The following is a 21,028-nucleotide window of genomic DNA, read 5'->3' on the forward strand; positions in this document are numbered from 1 at the left end:
ACAGACATCATTTTCTGTCTATGTATAAACATCTGTGTTGATACCAAAACCCATCCTTGCAGTAGTTCTATCCTCTTAGGCTTGAATAATTCTAAGATATTTTATTCACCACATGGTATCTAACTATGCCTTATAATAACATATATATGTGGCATTTCATATCAGGGAAAAAGACATTATTTAATATCATGTTGGGTGTGAGCCCTTTGCCATGCTATGCAAAATAGAAATTCTAGATGGATCCAGGACTAAACAAAAAATAAAATTATATACAAAATATGACATTGTCTGTCATACTTTTATGATAGAAAATTCTATGTGTGGATATTTTTATAATCTTGGTGCAGAAAAAGCTACTCTAAGCATGTCATAAACCCAAAGCCATAAATGAAAATGCTGATACATTTATAACATAAAAATGTAAAGCTTTCATATAGCAAAACATTGTTTAAAAAAGATAAAAGGTTAATGACAAGTAATTTCACAGCATATACGACAGACATTCAATTAAGATTGTTAACGTACAAAGAACTCTTACAAACTAATTAAAAAGAAATAGTTCTGGCTAGGCACAGTGGCTGACGCCTGTCATTCCAGCACTTTGGGAGGCTGAGGCAGGAGAATAGCTTGAGCCCAGGAGTTCGAGACCAGCCTGAGCAACATAGCGAGATCCTGTCTCTACAAAAAATTTAAAAATTAGCTGGGTGTGGTGGTTCATGCCTGTAGTCCCAGCTACTCGGGAGGCTGAGGCAGTAGCCTGGCTTGAGCCTGGGAGATTGAGGCTGCAGTGAGCTATGATCATGCCACTGCACTCCAGCCTGGGTGACATGAGGGGCTTAAAACCTAGATGATGGGTTGATGGGTGCACCCAACCACCATGGCACATGTATACCTATGTAACAAACCTGCATGTTCTGCACATGTATCCCAGAACTTAAGGTAAAAAAAAAAAAAATGCAAATCAAGTCTAGGCAACATAGCAGGATACTGTCTCTACAAAAAATAAAATATTAAAAAAATTAAAAAAATACTACTTATCCATAGAAGAACTAGCAAAAATGGTATCTCAGTTAGGGTCCTATCAGAAAACAGAGCTACCAGGAAATACATAAAATGAAAGTTTTTGTAGAGTCCTCCAGTCTCCCCCAGTTTCTTGCTGTGTCATGCTAGAAAATCATGGAGTGGCTTGATCATTGAATGAAAATTGGGACCTTGAACATTCCCAGGCGCTGATAAAGGTATCTAGGTTGTGACCCAAAACACTGAAAGGAACTGGCCCTGGCCCTTGAGCCAAATTCCTCTAAACCCTCATATGAGCTCCATACCCTGACCTTTCTGTGGAAGGAAAGGTGAGGCGAAGTGGAGAAAGCAAGTATACACTGGAAGCCTGAAAGGAGAAGAGCCCATGAAATGGACTAAAACCTGCATCAGTCTCATATTATCTCCAAGCTTCTAACTTCGATGGTGGAGTAACATGCATGAGAAGGTCATGTGTTTTCTGAAAGAGCTAAACACACAACTTTTCTAGGACTTGGAGAAGCTAAAAGATCCAGCAGGAGCCGGAGGACCTGCAAACTTGGTCACTGTCCTGTGCCCACCAGGTAACCCCACAAAATAGTGACAATGTGAATAAGCTGAAAATGAGCATTGTGTGCCTGTCTGACTTTTCCATTGTAAAAAGAATATGGCTGTCATATAAGTTAACTTTAGCTGAATGAAAAATTACCTCCAACTTAGCAACTGTGAAGAAAACATTTATTACCTTATAGTTTCTGTAGGTTAGTTTTGGAGTGGCTTAGCTGAGTGGTTGTGGCTTGGGTCTCTGATGAGATTGGAGTCACGTACCTGCTGGGACTGCAGTCATCTGAAAGCTTGACTGTACTGGAGGATCTACTTCCAAGATGGTGCACTCACAGGACTATTGCTAGGATGACCAAAAATCCCAGCTTGCCTGGGACTCAGGATTGGCTTCATGGGAGTTTGATCTATGCAGGTCCACAGGGCCCCACACCCTGAGGGGCCCTATGTTTTGTTTGCTCTGATGTCACTGTCTTGAAATTCTTAATAATTTTATCTTTGATCTTGTGTTTTGTAAGGGAAGTTTAATGAGACCGCCTATTTCATCACACTCATTTTCTCCTCCCCACTGACTTTGTCAACATTCTTCTCCCTTTGAGTCTCACTGAACTCTGATGCATTGTGGGTCCACTAGAATGTTATGCTCATGGGCATTGTATACATTCTTTGCTATCCTATTTGCACGTAGTGTTTACAATGCATTTTTGCATTGTTGTAAAACTGTAGTAAGAACACAACATGGTATCTGCTCTCTTAACAAATTTTTAAGTGCCCAGTATGGTATCGTTAGCTATATGCACAATGTTGTACATTAGATCTGTAGAACTTAATTCATCTTGCATAACTGAAACTTTTTTTTTTTTTTGAGATGGAGTCTCACTCTGTTGCCCAGGCTGATGGAATGCAATGGCATGATCTCGGCTCACTGCAACCTCCACCCACCTCCTGGGTTCAAGTGATTCTTGTGCCTCAACCTCCCAAGTAGCTGGGACTACAGGCATGTGCCACCATGCCCAACTAATTTTTATATTTTTATTAGAGACGGGATTTTGCCATGTTGGCTAGCCTGGTCTTGAACTCCTGACCTCAGGTGATCCGCCCGCCTTGGCCTCCCAAAGTGCTGGGATTACAGGCATGAGCCACTGTGCCCAGCAGCATAGGTGAAACTTTATGCCCATTGAACAAAAACTCCCATTTCTCTCTCAGTCTCTCTCTCTCCATATAAGCTGTTCTCCTGGATTGAGCCTCCATTTCTGATTTATTTTATTCAGCCTCTCATGAATTATATCATTTTTACTCTGAGTTCAATTTAATCTGGTTTTCTAACTCACTAATTTGGTTTTCTAGAGTGTCCATCTTGCTATTCAGTGCCCCTATTTGTTTTAAAAATCAATGTTCACATTTTTATTTCCAGCGTAAAAACACAATTCTCAAAGGCATTTGTTTGTATGTGTCAATGTTTTATTTAACTCATTACTGAAGAAACCAGCAGGAAAATAAAAGAGCTAGTTCCATGAACATTTGAGAAATAGAGATATATATAGTCAATGGGAAAAGAATGCCAAAACAAGATTATCAAGTTAAACATAACAGGAAATAAAACCATATCACCTTTGGGGTTAACTCCTCTACCGGGCTATAAAACAAAACAACTTATTCATTTCTGTAAGTTAGCCTCTAAACTTTAAGAACTTCAAAGGGCTATAAACCATTTGCACCTTCATCATTTGTGGATTGTGACTATACTGTGACAGCTATGTTATAGTTTCCAAAGAGGTCAGATAAGGGTCAAGCAGGATTATTAGAAAATACTCCAGCATAGAAAAAAGTAGCCATTCTTTTGCCTTTTCTCAGATTGGGATCCATTTTTCTTTCATATTAGGATCTCCTGTTTTCAAATTGCCCTGGGTTGCAATCTTTGGATGCTTCCTCCAACTGCTCTATAACTTATCCTTGCCTCCAGCCCCCTTTACTATCAGGAGATTCTGTGTAGTCATAGTGAAGGGGTCAGGCAGATGGAAGGAGCAGTAAACCCTTCACAATCTTATGGGGGTGGAGGGCAAGATGGGGGATCCTTATTGTGTGGTGATATGGCAGACTGGAGTGTTTTTTCTGTTTTCACCAGTCCAATTTTCTTCTGACCTCCTTGATATTTCAATTATGTAAGTAGGACTCTAGTTTTCAGTCATGGTATAAAATTTCCCCTGTTACATTTTTGTTGTGTTATTTTTAGCAGGAAATTAGTAGAGGGAGAGAGTAAACTGAGTGCATTATTAGAATTACAAAGTTTGTATCTCCTATCTCAGATAACCATGGATTTTCCTCATATTTCCACAGAAATATTAAATGTATGTCCTTTAGAAGCCTAATATCATAATCATTTTCTTTCTTGGCCATCACAAATTTCAAGAAGACATTGTTATTTTATTTCAAAGCTTTCAACAATTGCATCCTCCTTATTTTTTTATTGGTCAGAATTAAGACCAAATGGCTTTATATCTACATCTTTCTGAGATTACATCTATGGACACTCGTCAGAAAAATTCACATTTGCATTTATACAGAATGCCTTATATAATTTCAGGGGACTTAGGGATTCTTGAACCCCATCTATAATTCTCAGTTTAAGAATGCTAGTTTTGGAGATAAGAATGTGCCCCTCATAATGACTAAATAACATAATTATATCTATGTGTAAGGAAGCAGAAACAGACTTTAATGTAGTAGTTATTGTATTATCTCCATTTTGCAGATTGTCCAAATGATTTCCCATTTGACTTCAAGATTGTATTGATCTGATCCTGAAACATGTTTTGTTCCATGCTTGACAAGGATAATAAACAACTGAAAGTTTTATTTTAAATGTATGAGGCTTAACCTGAAATGCTTACATCATAAATATCTTTTTCAAACTTTCATCACATAGTTTTTCTACAACAGAGGAAGTGGTGACTCTGAGAGGCCTAACTTTTCAGGGAAGAATGCTTTCATGCGGGTTTCTCCTCACTTCTTTTTGCCTAGTTACATTGGAAGGAAGGAGTAATCTGGGAGCAGCTGCAGAAAATAGATAAGAGTTAAGTTAAATTGGATGCACCCTCCTGGCCCCCCACCAAAGAAATGCAGGATTAATGATAGTTAATTCAGGAGGCTTCAAGGCAGTGTCTGCTAGGACTGTATAGTTTAAATACATAGCAAAATAATGGTGCCGTGGACAATGTGGGGCAGGAAGTAAACCGAAGGTCAGCACAAAGGTAGAAGGCAAGCCAGGGAGGGACACTGCCCTGGAGCTGAGGGAGGAGTGACGGCAGTGGCAGGTGCTGCAGTGGCCACCCTCAGTAGAGCTCCTGTGCCTCGCAGCCCAGAACCTCTATCCTCAGGGCAATCTGGTGCACCCAACTCTGGGGGTGAATTCGAAGGTAGCGAGTCAGTAACGGTGGGTCTAGAGAGTTCACCATAGGTGTGAAGGAGTCTTGATTTCCCTGAAAAACCTGAAAGAGGAAAGATAGCATTTATTGGTTGTCTGACAGGACAATGGTCACTGCAAAGCACAGATGCTTTTCTCACTTCTAGTTGTTTCCAGTAGTCCAGGATTAAACCCTGGAAGATGACTAGATGACTCTGTCCCACGCATCTGGGACATCTAGAATTAAGAGCACCCTGCTTTGGAGGCCTTCACTCTAGCTAGGCCTTATATCTAGAATGTTCTCACCCACTTCCCAACCCTCAGTGACATTAAGTGCTTTGTCCTGGGTCACACACAGCACCTGTGTTGGACCATCTGGAGATGAAAGTCAGGCTTTGGCCAGCAGACTCCCTCGTCAATGCATTTTCTGTGGCAAGAGGAGTACATGGCAAAAGCTCAGAAAATGGTAGCTATCGTTATTAGTTAGATAAACTGGTTTTGCACGTGTTGGTGACAACTTCAGAATGATAACAAATGCAACACAGCAAGGCATGCAATTTAGTGTGGCTGGGCAACCTTGGCAGGAGGGGATGCAGAAGATAGAAAGAAGTGGGAAGAGTCTGAGACTCAAGGCATCTTGCTACTCCAGGACTTTGGAGCAAAGGCCACCTATAACTGGGTGGATGTTTCGGAAAATGAAGATCTGAATGTTCAAAACGTGTAATTCAAGGCAACTCTAAAACCCTGTGGGTTTTGTGCGGATTCTGAGGTAAAAATACAGAAGAAAGTCCAGCCAAATGGTGAGAATAAGCAAGAGTCTTGGAGAAAAAGGAACAGAATGAAGGCAATGTCCTACCATAATGCATGCTCTTGCAAGGACAGACAGACACCATGATATCCTTAGGATCTCCTGAGGCAGTTTGTGTAAAAGGAGGCAACTTGCCACCAAAATGGGAGAGAAGTGGTTAAACAGCAACAATAGGGCTCCTGCTTCCTGGGACTATTGGGTGACATTTTCCTCTAACAATCCTGGCATCTTCAAGTGTGGCGTCAGTTTTACTTCGGATTCCAAATGGGAAGGGACTTTTCCTGGCAAATGCACTGTGACGTAACACTGTGATCCTACAGAGAGTTTAGCTATCAGAACAAAAGAAGTTTGGGCCATCTTCATTAATCTAGCTACATTTTCCCCCTAGGTTCCCAACCCTGGCTGCTTATTGGAATCGCCTTTGGAGCTTTTAAAAAATGATGCATGGGCTAGCACCCCGCCCCCCACCCCACCCGCCCAAGAGATGCCAATTTAATTGGTCTGTTCCCACCTTGGCCCCCTTACTCTGGTCTCCAAGTTCTGCCTAATATAGCCCCTGCCCAAGTCTCTGATCTGTTCTCCCACTGCATTCCTCCTGTTTTACCGCATCGCAGATAAGCTAATCTTTTAGTTTCTCAACAATGTCAACTCTTGTTTTATTTAACATGAGAGCCTTTGTATATGTGATTCCCTCTGCTTGGAAGGCTCTTACCCCTTCTGTTTCTTCTTTTATCCATGTTTTTTACCCTTCGGGTCTCAGTTTAAATACTACCTCTTAAACTAAGCATAGTGGCATGCCCCTGTAGTCCCAGCTACTCAGCAGGCTGAGGCAGGAGGATTTCTTGAGCCCAGGAGTTTGAGACAAGCCTAGGCAACATAGCAAAATTCTGCCTCAATTTTTTTTTGTTTTTTTTTTGAGATGGAGTCTCGCTCTGTCACCCAGGCTGGAGTGCAGTGGCACCATCTTGGCTCACTGCAAGCTCTGCCTCCCGGGTTCACGCCATTCTCCTGCCTCAGCCACCCAAGTAGCTGGGACTACAGGCACCTGCCACCATGCCTGGCTGATTTTTTGTATTTTTAGTAGCGATGGGGTTTCACTGTGTTAGCCAGGATGGTCTCGATCTCCTGACCTCATGATCCGCCCGCCTCGGCCTCCCAAAGTGCTGAGCTACCTCTTTAGAAAGGTCTTCCTCATTATTCCTCATGTAAAATAGGACTCTTGTTTGTTCTAAATCTCAACTTATTTGTTTTCTTTGTAGCATTCAGTATCTTTTCCTTTATCTCTTTACATGCTTATTGACTGTTTCCTCTGTCTTCGCCACCAAATGTCAGTTCCACAAGGGCAAAGACCTTGGTCATTGTTGTATCTTCAGCACATAGAATATATAGCATAATGTATATAGCATGGCAAATATACCATAAACACCTATAGAAATAAAGTTCTGTATTTGGAAAAATTTTTGAGAAACATCAAGGTCCGTGTTCTGAGATTATTTTACAAATGTTTATGCTGTATTTGGAGGCTTTGTACATCTTTTGTTAGACTTAATCCTTACTGCATTAAATCAGGGGGCATGCGATGCCAGATTATCCCATTATTGATGATGCTAAGTTTGATCACTTGATTAAGATGTCCACCAAATCTCTATATTTATAAAGGTAACCCTTTCCCTTTCCTAACAATCTGTGGAGTGAGACTTCGAGACCATGCAAATATTCTGTTTCACAACAAGCTTTTATCCAATGGTATTAGCAACCCTTAAAGTTCTTTATAAGTATTCAATAGTACATTGATGGTTGCAAACTGATTTTCCAATTATGATCCATTACCCTCATTATTCCTTTTGATGCTCAAATTGTCTCAAATCTGGCCAACAGGAAGCCCTTCAGGCCAGTTTCTGTGTTCTTTTCACATGATCCCATTAATCTTCTGGCACATCAAGATCACCAAGATCATCTAAGATCGCCTGGCAGTTTCCTTGATCCAGCCTTGAAAAAGTCATTTCTCTAGGGAGCTCAGATTCTTTTGACTGGAAAATGGTAGTTAGAGACCAAGATTTGGGCATGGGATGGGCTCGTTATTACTGCAGCGTAATTACTTCTAGATTCCTTCAGTGAACAGTGCTAAGAATATGATTTTTTAAATTCCTAAGTTCTCACTGACACTTCTGATTCAACTCTAACATTCTTTTTGTTAGTATTAGATTTCTAGGGCTACTGTAACAAATTCACCACACACTTGGTGCCTTTAAAACAAAAGAAATTTATTCACTTATCGTTCTAGAGGCTTAAAGTCTGGAGCCTGGAGCAGAGGCACAAAAGAGTGTGTCAAACACAAAATCACATGTAAAGCTTCTGTTTGGAAGTGGTATATGTCATGTCCAATCACATTCTATTGATCAAAATGAGCCACACGGCCATGCCTAAAGTTGATGAGGTTTTCAAGGAAAGAGGGAATAAAAACTCAAGAACATTAATACCATCTGCTTCATATGCTATTTTCTGTTCATTTAGAAATTCCTTACATTTTCTTGTTTCAGCAATAAGAGGTGATTTATGCAGGCAGACATGAGGGCTGAGTGGCTTACTAGGTTTCTTAGCCAGGAGTACCCTCTACTGTTGATAAATGGAAGTGTAATTTATTTAATAGATGGGACCAAAGAGGTTTGTGGGTCTTGTGATTTCGTAATTCACTTTTGTTTTTATAGGACAGTTAATTTCCAACATTTGCTTTCTTCTTTCTTTCTTTCTTTTTTTTTGAGACAGGGTTTCTCTCTGGAGCAAGGTTGGCTAGATTTATATATTTATTTTCTACTTGTAAATATAAACTTATAGTACTTTTTGTCTTCTGGTTATTCTATAGATGGGTTATGGGTGGTTTTAGTCATAATTTAAAATTGTGTGTGTATGTGTATGTATGGTTTTTGAAGACTGTGGAGAGATTTAGGCAGCTGCCATTATCTGACAGGAATGTGCAACTCGTGCTTGGAATTTTTAAATGCTATTTAAAATTATTTTTCCAACTGTTTCTGGTATACAGAAATACAATTAATTTTGATATTTATTTTGTTTTCAGCAAGCTTGAAAAATTTTAAAATTCTAATAATTTATATATAAATTCCTTTGGATTTTCTATCTATGCCATCATATCTTCCACATACAATGAGTTTGTTTCATCATATTCAATCCTTACATATTTTCCTTCTTTTTCTCATCTTATTGCACTGCTTAGGACAGCCAATATGTATAATCCTTCAGTCTGTCACTGTGATAAATTATATCAGTTTTCTTTTCTTTTTTTTTTTTTAAATATCTAATAACCTTTTCTTATTTATTTATTTATTTATTTATTTATTTTCTTCTTCTTCTTCTTCTTATTATTATTATACTTTAGGCTCTATGGTACATGTGCGCAACGTGCAGGTAAGTTACATATGTATACATGTGCCATGCTGGTGCGCTGCACCCACCAACTCGTCATCTAGCATTAGGTATATCTCCCAATGCTATCCCTCCCCCCTCCCTCCACCCCACAACAGTCCCCGAAGTGTGATGTTCCCCTTCCTGTGTCCATGTGTTCTCATTGTTCAATTCCCACCTATGAGTGAGAATATGCGGTGTTTGGTTTTTTGTTCTTGCAATAGTTTACTGAGAATGATGATTTCCAATTTCATCCATGTCCCTACAAAGGACATGAACTCATCATTTTTTATGGCTGCATAGTATTCCATGGTGTATATGTGCCACATTTTCTTAATCCAGTCTATCATTGTTGGACATTTGGGTTGGTTCCAAGTCTTTGCTATTGTGAATAATGCCGCAATAAACATACGTGTGCATGTGTCTTTATAGCAGCATGATTTATAGTCCTTTGGGTATATACCCAGTAATGGGATGGCTGGGTCAAATGGAATTTCTAGTTCTAGATCCCTGAGGAATCGCCACACTGACTTCCACAATGGTTGAACTAGTTTACAGTCCCACCAACAGTGTAAAAGTGTTCCTATTTCTCCACATCCTCTCCAGCACCTGTTGTTTCCTGACTTTTTAATGATTGCCATTCTAACTGGTGTGAGATGGTATCTCATTGTGGTTTTGATTTGCATTTCTCTGATGGCCAGTGATGGTGAGCATTTTTTCATGTGTTTTTTGGCTGCATAAATGTCTTCTTTTGAGAAGTGTCTGTTCATGTCCTTTGCCCACTTTTTGATGGGGTTGTTTGTTTTTTTCTTGTAAACTTGTTGGAGTTCATTGTAGATTCTGGATATTAGCCCTTTGTCAGATGAGTAGGTTGCAAAAATTTTCTCCCATTTTGTAGGTTGCCTGTTCACTCTGATGGTAGTTTCCTTTGCTGTGCAGAAGCTCTTTAGTTTAATTAGATCCCATTTGTCAATTTTGGCTTTTGTTGCCATTGCTTTTGGTGTTTTAGACATGAAGTTCTTGCCCATGCCTATGTCCTGAATGGTATTGCCTAGGTTTTCTTCTAGGGTTTTTATGGTTTTAGGTCTAACATTTAAGTCTTTAATCCATCTTGAATTGATTTTTGTATAAGGTGTAAGGAAGGGATCCAGTTTCAGCTTGCTACATATGGCTAGCCAGTTTTCCCAGCACCATTTATTAAATAGGGAATCCTTTCCCCATTTCTTGTTTTTCTCAGGTTTGTCAAAGATCAGATAGTTGTAGATATGTGGCATTATTTCTGACGGCTCTGTTCTGTTCCATTGATCTATATCTCTGTTTTGGTACCAGTACCATGCTGTTTTGGTTACTGTAGCCTTGTAGTATAGTTTGAAGTCAGGTAGTGTGATGCCTCCAGCTTTGTCCTTTTGGCTTAGGATTGACTTGGCGATGCGGGCTCTTTTTTGGTTCCATATGAACTTTAAAGTAGTTTTTTCCAATTCTGTGAAGAAAGTCATTGGTAACTTGATGGGGATGGCATTGAATCTGTAAATTACCTTGGGAAGGATGGCCATTTTCATGATATTGATTCTTCCTACCCATGAGCATGGAATGTTCTTCCATTTGTTTGTATCCTCTTTTATTTCCTTGAGCAGTGGTTTGTAGTTCTCCTTGAAGAGGTCCTTCACATCCCTTGTAAGTTGGATTCCTAGGTATTTTATTCTCTTTGAAGCAATTGTGAATGGGAGTTCACTCATGATTTGGCTCTCTGTTTGTCTGTTATTGATGTATAAGAATGCTTGTGATTTTTGTACATTGATGTTGTATCCTGAGACTTTGCTGAAGTTGCTTATCAGCTTAAGGAGATTTTGGGCTGAGACAATGGGGTTTTCTAGATATACTATCATGTCATCTGCAAACAGGGACAATTTGACTTCCTCTTTTCCTAAATGAATACCCTTGATTTCCTTCTCTTGCCTAATTGCCCTGGCCAGAACTTCCAACACTATGTTGAATAGAAGTGGTGAGAGAGGGCATCCCTGTCTTGTGCCAGTTTTCAAAGGGAATGCTTCCAGTTTTTGCCCATTCAGTATGATATTGGCTGTGGGTTTGTCATAGATAGCTCTTATTATTTTGAGATACGTCCCATCAATACCTAATTTATTGAGAGTTTTTAGCATGAAGGGTTGTTGAATTTTGTCAAAGGCCTTTTCTGCATCTATTGAGATAATCATGTGGTTTTTGTCTTTGGTTCTGTTTATATGCTGGATTACATTTATTGATTTGCGTATATTGAACCAGTCTTGCATCCCAGGGATGAAGCCCACTTGATCATGGTGGATAAGCTTTTTGATGTGCTGCTGGATTCGGTTTGCCAGTATTTTATTAAGGATTTTTGCATCAATGTTCATCAAGGATATTGGTCTAAAATTCTCTTTTTTGGTTGTGTCTCTGCCCGGCTTTGGTATCAGGATGATGCTGGCCTCATAAAATGAGTTAGGGAGGATTCCCTTTTTTTCTGTTGATTGGAATAGTTTCAGAAGGAATGGAACCAGTTCCTCCTTGTACCTCTGGTAGAATTCGGCTGTGAACCCATCTGGTCCTGGACTTTTTTTGGTTGGTAAGCTATTGATTATTGCCACAATTTCAGCTCCTGTTATTGGTCTATTCAGAGATTCAACTTCTTCCTGGTTTAGTCTTGGGAGGGTGTATGTGTTGAGGAATTTATCCATTTCTTCTAGATTTTCTAGTTTATTTGTGTAGAGGTGTTTGTAATATTCTCTGATGGTAGTTTGTATTTCTGTGGGATCGGTGGTGATATCCCCTTTATCATTTTTTATTGCATCTATTTGATTCTTCTCTCTTTTTTTCTTTATTAATCTTGCTAGCGGTCTATCAATTTTGTTGATCCTTTCAAAAAACCAGCTCCTGGATTCATTTATTTTTTGAAGGGTTTTTTGTGTCTCTATTTCCTTCAGTTCTGCTCTGATTTTAGTTATTTCTTGCCTTCTGCTAGCTTTTGAATGTGTTTGCTCTTGCTTTTCTAGTTCTTTTAATTGTGATGTTAGGGTGTCAATTTTGGATCTTTCCTGCTTTCTCTTGTGGGCATTTAGTGCTATAAATTTCCCTCTACACACTGCTTTGAATGCATCCCAGAGATTCTGGTATGTTGTGTCTTGGTTCTCATTGGTTTCAAAGAACATCTTTATTTCTGCCTTCATTTCGTTATGTACCCAGTAGTCATTCAGGAGCAGGTTGTTCAGTTTCCACGTAGTTGAGCGGTTTTGAGTGAGATTCTTAATCCTGAGTTCTAGCTTGATTGCACTGTGATCTGAGAGATAGTTTGTTATAATTTCTGCTCTTTTACATTTATTGAGGAGAGCTTTACTTCCAAGTATATGGTCAATTTTGGAATAGGTGTGGTGTGGTGCTGAAAAAAATGTATATTCTGTTGATTTGGGGTGGAGAGTTCTGTAGATGTCTATTAGGTCCGCTTGGTGCAGAGCTGAGTTCAATTCCTGGGTATCCTTGTTGACTTTCTGTTTCGTTGATCTGTCTAATGTTGACAGTGGGGTGTTAAAGTCTCCCATTATTAATGTGTGGGAGTCTAAGTCTCTTTGTAGGTCACTCACGACTTGCTTTATGAATCTGGGTGCTCCTGTATTGGGTGCATATATATTTAGGATAGTTAGCTCTTCTTGTTGAATTAATCCCTTTACCATTATGTAATGGCCTTCTTTGTCTCTTTTGATCTTTGTTGGTTTAAAGTCTGTTTTATCAGAGACTAGGATTGCAACCCCTGCCTTTTTTTGTTTTCCATTTGCTTGGTAGATCTTCCTCCATCCTTTTATTTTGAGCCTATGTGTGTCTCTGCATGTGAGATGGGTTTCCTGAATACAGCACACTGATGGGTCTTGAGTCTTTATCCAATTTGCCAGTCTGTGTCTTTTAATTGGAGCATTTAGTCCATTTACATTTAAAGTTAATATTGTTATGTGTGCATCTGATCCTGTCATTATGATGTTAGCTGGTTATTTTGCTCGTTAGTTGATGCAGTCTCTTCCTAGTCCCGATGGTCTTTACATTTCGGTATGATTTTGCAGTGGCTGGTACTGGTTGTGCCTTTCCATGTTTAGCGCTTCCTTCAGGAGCTCTTTTAGGGCAGGCCTGGTGGTGACAAAATCTCTCAGCATTTGCTTGTCTGTAAAGTATTTTATTTCTCCTTCACTTATGAAGCTTAGTTTGGCAGGATATGAAATTCTGGGTTGAAAATTCTTTTCTTTAAGAATGTTGAATATTGGCCCCCACTCTCTTCTGGCTTGTAGGGTTTCTGCCGAGAGATCCGCTGTTAGTCTGATGGGCTTCCCTTTGATGGTAACCCGACCTTTCTCTCTGGCTGCCCTTAACATTTTTTCCTTCATTTCAACTTTGGTGAATCTGACAATTATGTGTCTTGGAGTTGCTCTTCTCGAGGAGTATCTTTGTGGCGTTCTCTGTATTTCCTGAATCTGAATGTTGGCCTGCCTTGCTAGATTGGGGAAGTTCTCCTGGATAATATCCTGCAGAGTGTTTTCCAACTTGTTTCCATTCTCCCCGTCACTTTCAGGTACACCAATCAGACGTAGATTTGGTCTTTTCACATAGTCCCACATTTCTTGGAGGCTTTGCTCATTTCTTTTTATTCTTTTTTCTCTAAACTTCCCTTCTCACTTCATTTCATTCATTTCGTCTTCCAGGGCTGATACCCTTTCTTCCATTTGATCGCATCGGCTCCTGAGGCTTCTGCATTCTTCACGTAGTTCTCGAGCCTTGGTTTTCAGCTCCATCAGCTCCTTTAAGCACTTCTCTGTATTGGTTATTCTAGTTATACATTCTTCTAAATTTTTTTCAAAGTTTTCAACTTCTTTGCCTTTGGTTTGAATATCCTCCCGTAGCTCGGAGTAATTTGATCGTCTGAAGCCTTCTTCTCTCAGCTCGTCAAAGTCATTCTCCGTCCAGCTTTGTTCCGTTGCTGGAGAAGAACTGCGTTCCTTTGGAGGAGGAGAGGTACTCTGCTTTTTAGAGTTTCCAGTTTTTCTGCTCTGTTTTTTCCCCATCTTTGTGGTTTTATCTACTTTTGGTCTTTGATGATGGTGATGTACGGTTGGGTTTTTGGTGTGGATGTCCTTTCTGTTAGTTTTCCTTCTAACAGACAGGACCCTCAGCTGCAGGTCTGTTGGAGTACCTGGCCGGCCATGTGAGGTGTCAGTCTGCCCCTGCTGGGGGGTGCCTCCCAGTTAGGCTGCTCGGGGGTCAGGGGTCAGGGACCCACTTGAGGAGGCAGTCAGCCCGTTCTCAGATCTCCAGCTGCTTGCTGGGAGAACCACTGCTCTCCTCAAAGCTGTCAGACAGGGAAATTTAAGTCTGCAGAGGTTACTGCTGTCTTTTTGTTTGTCTCCAGTTTTCTAATGTATAAGCCAAACTTGCATTCCTAGCATAAATCCAATTTGGATCCATATTGCTAATATTTTGTTTGGGATTTATGTTTATGAATAAAATGGGCCTATTATCTTCCTTTCTAATATTGTTCTTGTTGGGTTTGGTTGTCAAGGTTATGCTATTATCATAAGAGAATTGAATAACATTCCATCTTTTTCCATTTTCTGGAAGAATTTTTGCAAGGTTAATATTATTTCTCACTTGAAAAATTGGTAGAATATAGTTAGTGTAGCCATCTGGATCTGGATATTTTTTATTAATAATAACCTTTTAACACTAAGTTTGGAAAATTAGGTAAAATGGATTAATCCCTGGTAAATACAACAAGAAGGAATATTTAATATTAATAAGTATCCTCATTTTTTATATTTTTATATTGGCAGAAATTTTTGTGGGATCTTTATTGATGTCCAGTTTTTTAAAATTTCTGATATTATTTGTGCCTTCTTTTCATTTTGATTGCTCTTGCCAGAAGTTTGTCAATTTTCAAGGAACCAACTTTTGGTTTTCTTTATTCTCTCTATTGTATGTTTCTTTTTTACTTCCTTTACTTCATATCTTTATTATTTCCTTGCTTCTACTTCCTTTTGGTTTATTTTGCTGTTTCACTAGCTTCTTGAGACATACCTTAGCTCATTAATTTTCAGGCTTTCTTCTTTTCCAATATATGTTTTTAACGCTATACACTTCTTTCTAAGTATTGCTTTAGCTGATTCCCACATTTTAATATGTCATGCCTTGTTATCATTCAGTTTAAAATATTTTCTAATTTATGATTTCTTATTTGACATATGGGTTTAAAAGTATATTTCTTGATTTCTAACATAGGAAGATTTTATAGTTATCTTTCTTATTTAAATCAACTTTAATTGTATTGTGACCAGAAAACATGTTTTATATTATCTGAAATTTGAGACTACTTTATTTGTAGCTTATTTGTAGCTTAAAATGGAAAATTCTAACATGTTTCTTTGTGTGCTTACAAAGAATGTGTAATTTTGCAATTTCTTTTTTTTTTATTATACTGTAAGTTTTAGGGTACATGTACACATCGTGCAGGTTTGTTACATATGTATACATGTGCCATGTTGGTGTGCTGCACCCATTAACTCATCATTTAACATTAGGTATATCTCCTAATGCTATTCCTCCCCCGTCCACCCACCCCACGACAGGCCCCGGTGTGTGATGTTCCCCTACCTGTGTCCAAGTGTTCTCATTGTTCAAGTCCCACCTATGAGTGAGAACATGCGGTGTTTGGTTTTTTGTCCTTGAGATAGTTTGCTGAGAATGATGGTTTCCAGCTTCATCCATGTCCCTACAAAGGACATGAACTCATCCTTTTTTATGGCTGCATAGTATTCCATGGTGTATATGTGCCGCATTTTCTTAATCCAGTCTATCATTGCTGGACATTTGGGTTGGTTCCAAGTCTTTCCTATTGTGAATAGTGCCGCAATAAACATATGTGTGCATGTGTCTTTATCGTAGAATGATTTATAATCCTTTGGGTATATACCCAGTAATGGGATGGCTGGGTCAAATGGTATTTCTAGTTCTAGATCCTTGAGGAATCGCCACACTGTCTTCCACAATGGTTGAACTAGTTTACAGTCCCACCAACAGTGTAAAAGTGTTCCTATTTCTCCACATCCTCTCCAGCACCTGTTGTTTCCTGACTTTTTCATGATCGCCATTCTAACTGGTGTGAGATGGTATCTCATTGTGGTTTTGATTTGCATTTCTCTGATGGCCAGTGATGATGAGCATTTTTTCATGTATCTGTTGGCTGCATAAATGTCTTCTTTTGAGAAGTGTCTGTTTATATCCTTTGCCCACTTTTTGATGGGGTCTTTTTTTCTTGTAAGTTTGTTTGAGTTCTTTGTAGATTCTGGATATTAGCCCTTTGTCAGATGAGTAGATTGCAAACATTTTCTCCCATTTTGTAGGTTGCCTGTTCACTCTGATGGTAGTTTCTTTGGCTGTGCAGAAGCTCTTTAGTTTCATTAGATCTCATTTGTCAATTTTGGCTTTTGTTGCCATTGCTTTTGGTGTTTTAGACATGAAGTTCTTGCCCATGCCTATGTCCTGAATGGTATTGCCTAGGTTTTCTTCTAGGGTTTTTATGGTTTTAGGTCTGACGTTTAAGTCTTTAATCCATCTTGAATTAATTTTTGTATAAGGTGTAAGGAAGGGATCCAGTTTCAGCTTTCTACATATGGCTAGCCAATTTTCCCAGCACCATTTATTAAATAGGGAATCCTTTCCCCATTTCTTGTTTTTGTCAGGTTTGTCAAAGATCAGATGGTTGTAGATGTGTGGTATTACTTCTGAGGGCTCTGTTCTGTTCCATTGGTCTATATCTCTGTTTTGGTACCAGTACCATGCTGTTTTGGTTACTGTAGCCTTGTAGTATAGTTTGAAGTCAGGTAGTGTGATGCCTCTAGCTTTGTTCTTTTGGCTTAGGATTGACTTGGCAATGCGGGCTCTTTTTTGGTTCCAAATAAACTTTAAAGTAGTTTTTTAGAATTCTGTAAAAAAAGTCATTGGTAGCATGATGGGAATGGCATTGAATCTATAAAATACCTTGGGCAGTATGGCCATTTTCACAATATTGATTCTTCCTACCCATAAGCATGGAATATTCTTCCATTTGTTTGTGTCCTCTTTTATTTCGTTGAGCAGTGGTTTGTAGTTCTCCTTGAAGAGGTCCTTCACATCCCTTGTAAGTTGTATTTGTAGGTATTTTATTCTCTTTGAGGCAATTGTGAATGGGAGTTCACTCATGACTTGGCTCTCTGTTGTCTGTTATTGGTGTATAAGAATGCTTGTGATTTTTGCACATTGATTTTGTATCCTGAGACTTTACTGAAGTTGCTTATCAGATTAAGGAGATTTTGGGCTGAAACGATGGGTTTTCTAAATACACAATCATGTCGTCTGCAAACAGGGACAATTTGACTTCCTCTTTTCCTAATTGAATACCCTTTATTTCTTTCTCCTGCCTGATTGCCCTGGCCAGAACTTCCAACACTATGTTGAATAGGAGTGGTGAGAGAGGGCATCCCTGTCTTGTGCCAGTTTTCAAAGGGAATGCTTCCAGTTTTTGCCCATTCAGTATGATATTGGCTGTGGGTTTGTCATAAATAGCTCTTATTATTTTGAGATACGTTCCATCAATACCTAATTTATTGAGAGTTTTTAGCATGAAGGGGTGTTGAATTTTGTCAAAGGCCTTTTCTGCATCTATTGAGATAATCATGTGGTTTTTGTCTTTGGTTCTGTTTATATGCTGGATTATGTTTATTGATTTGTGTATGTTGAACCAGCCTTGCATCCCCGGGATGAAGCCCACTTGATCATGGTGGATAAGCTTTTTGATGTGCTGCTGGATTCGGTTTGCCAGTATTTTATTGAGGATTTTTGCATCAATGTTCATCAGGGATATTGGTCTAAAATTCTCTTTTTTTGTTGTTTCTCTGCCAGGCTTTGGTATCAGGATGATGCTGGCCTCATAAAATGAGTTAGGGAGGATTCCATCTTTTTCTATTGATTGGAATAGTTTCAGAAGGAATGGTACCAGCTCCTCCTTGTACTTCTGGTAGAATTTGAGTGTGAATCCGTCTAGTCCTGGACTTTTTTTGGTTGGTAGGCTATTAATTATTGCCTCAATTTCAGAGCCTGTTATTGGTCTATTCAGGGATTCAACTTCTTCCTGCTTTAGTCTTGGGAGGGTGTATGTGTCCAGGAATTTATCCATTTCTTCTAGATTTTCTAGTTTATTTACATAGAGGTGTTTACAGTATTCTCTGATGGTAGTTTGTATTTCTGTGGGATCGGTGGTGATATCTCCTTTATCATTTTTTATTGCGTCTATTTGATTCTTCTCTCTTTTCTTCTTCATTAGTCTTGCTAGTGGTCTATCAATTTTATTGATCTTTTCAAAAAACCAGCTCCTGGATTCATTGATTTTTTGAAGGGTTTTTTGTGTCTCTATCTCTTTCAGTTCTGCTCTGATCTTAGTTATTTCTTGCCTTCTACTAGCTTTTGAATGTGTTTGCTCTTGCTTCTCTAGTTCTTTTAATTGTGATGTTAGGGTGTCAATTTTATATCTTTCCTGCTTTCTCTTGTGGGCATTTAGTGCTATAAATTTCCCTCTACACACTGCTTTAAATGTGTCCCAGAGATTCTGGTATGTTGTGTCTTTGTTCTCATTGGTTTCAAAGAACATCTTTATTTCTGCCTTCATTTCACTAGGTACCCAGTAGTCATTCAGGAGCAGGTTGTTCAGTTTCCATGTAGTTGAGCCGTTTTGAATGAGTTTCTTAATCCTGAGTTCTAGTTTGATTGCACTGTGGCCTGAGAGACAGTTTGTTATAATTTCTGTTCTTTTACATTTGCTGAGGAGTGCTTTACTTCCAACTATGTGGTCAGTTTTGGATGTGGTGCTGAGAAGAATGTGTATTCTGTTGATTTGGGGTGGAGAGTTCTGTAGATGTCTATTAGGTCCGCTTGGTGCAGAGCTGAGTTCAATTCCTGGATATCCTTGTTAACTTTCTGTCTTGTTGATCTGTCTAATGTTGAGAGTGGGGTGTTAAAGTCTCCCATTATTATTGTGTGGGAGCCTAAGTCTCTTTGTAGGTCTCTAAGGACTTGCTTTATGAATCTGGGTGCTCCTGTATTGGGTGCATATATATTTAGGATAGTTAGCTCTTCTTGTTGAATTGATCCCTTTACCATTATGTAATGGCCTTCTTTGTCTCTTTTGATCTTTGTTGGTTTAAAGTCTGTTTCATCAGAGACTAGGATTGCAAACCCTGCTTTTCTTTTTTTGTTTTCCATTTGCTTGGTAGATCTTCCTCCATCCCTTTATTTTGAGCCTATGTGTGTCTCTGCATGTGAGATGGGTCTCCTGAATACAGCACACTGATGGGTCTTGACTCTTTATCCAATTTGCCAGTCTGTATCTTTTAATTGGAGCATTTAGCCCATTGATGTTTAAGGTTAATATTGTTATGTGTGAATTTGATCCTGTCATTATGATGTTAGCTGGTTATTTTGCTCATTAGTTGATGCAGCGTCTTCCTAGCATTGATGGTCTTTACAATTTGGCATGTTTTTGCAGTGGCTGGTACTGGTTGTTCCTTTCTATGTTTAGTGCTTCCTTCAGGAGCTCTTGTAGGGCAAGCCTGGTGGTGACAAAATCTCTCAGCATTTGCTTGTCTGTAAACGATTTTATTTCTCCTTCACTTATGAAGCTTAGTTTGGCTGGATATGAAATTCTGGGTTGAAAATTCTTTTCTTTAAGAATGTTGAATATTGGCCCCCACTCTCTTCTGGCTTGTAGAGTTTCTGCCGAGAGATCAGCTTTTGTCTGATGGGCTTCCCTTTGTGGGTAACCCGACCTTTCTGTCTGGCTGCCCTTAACATTTTTTCCTTCATTTCAACTTTGGTGAATCTGACAATTATGTGTCTTGGAGTTGCTGTTCTCGAGGAGTATCTTTGTGGCGTTCTCTGTATTTCGTGAATTTGAATGTTGGCCTGCCTTGCCAGGTTGGGGAAGTTCTACTGGATAATATCCTGCAGAGTGTTTTCCAACTTGGTTCCCTTCTCCCTGTCACTTTCAGGTACACCAATCAGATGTAGATTTGGTCTTTTCACATAGTCACATATTTCTTGGAGGCTTTGTTCATTTCTTTTTATTCTTTTTTCTCTAAACTTATCTTCCCGCTTCGTTTCATTCATTTGATCTTCAATCACTGATACCCTTTCTTCCAGTTGATCGAATCAGCTACTAAAGCTTGTGCATTCGTCACATAGTTCTTGTGCCATGGTTTTCAGCTCCATCAGTTCATTTAAAGACTTCTCTACACTGGTTATTCTAGTTAGCCATTCATCTAATCTTTTTTCAAGGTTTTTAGCTTCTTTGTGATGGGTTCGAACTTCCTCCTTTAGCTCAGAGAAGTTTGATCGTCTGAAGCCTTCTTCTCTCAACTTGTCAAAGTCATTCTCTGTCCAGCTTTGTTCTGTTGCTGGCGCGGAGCTGCGTTCCTTTGGAGTGGGAGAGGTACTCTGATTTTTAGAATTTTCAGCTTTTCTGCTCTGTTTTTTTCCCATCTTTGTGGTTTTATCTACCTTTAGTCTTTGATGATGGTGACGTACAGATGGGGTTTTGGTGTGGATGTCCTTTCTGTTTGTTAGTTTTCCTTCTAACAGTCAGGACCCTCAGCTGCAGGTCTGTTGGAGTTTGCTAGAGGTCCACTCCAGACCCTATTTGCCTGGGTATCAGCAGCAGAGGCTGCAGAACAGCGAATATTGCTGAACAGCAAATGTTGCTGCCTGATCATTCCTCTGCAAGCTTG

General features: G+C 39.2%; 1 protein-coding gene across 5 annotated transcripts in view; it reads right to left on the minus strand.

Moving 5' to 3' along the window:
* Nucleotides 1-3,017: 3,017 nt before the first annotated feature.
* F8 (coagulation factor VIII) overlaps nt 3,018-21,028 on the minus strand; it is a 222,926-nt gene continuing 204,915 nt past the window's right edge. For all 5 annotated transcript variants that reach the window (XM_054471985.1, XM_054471986.1, XM_054471987.1 and 2 more), the window contains one exon: nt 3,018-5,066. In XM_054471985.1, coding sequence (XP_054327960.1) covers nt 4,911-5,066 — 156 coding nt within the window. In that variant the 3' untranslated portion in view covers nt 3,018-4,910. The remainder of the gene's footprint in view (nt 5,067-21,028) is intronic.

Source organism: Pongo pygmaeus, chromosome X (assembly GCF_028885625.2).
Source record: "Pongo pygmaeus isolate AG05252 chromosome X, NHGRI_mPonPyg2-v2.0_pri, whole genome shotgun sequence".
Taxonomy (NCBI): domain Eukaryota; kingdom Metazoa; phylum Chordata; class Mammalia; order Primates; family Hominidae; genus Pongo; species Pongo pygmaeus.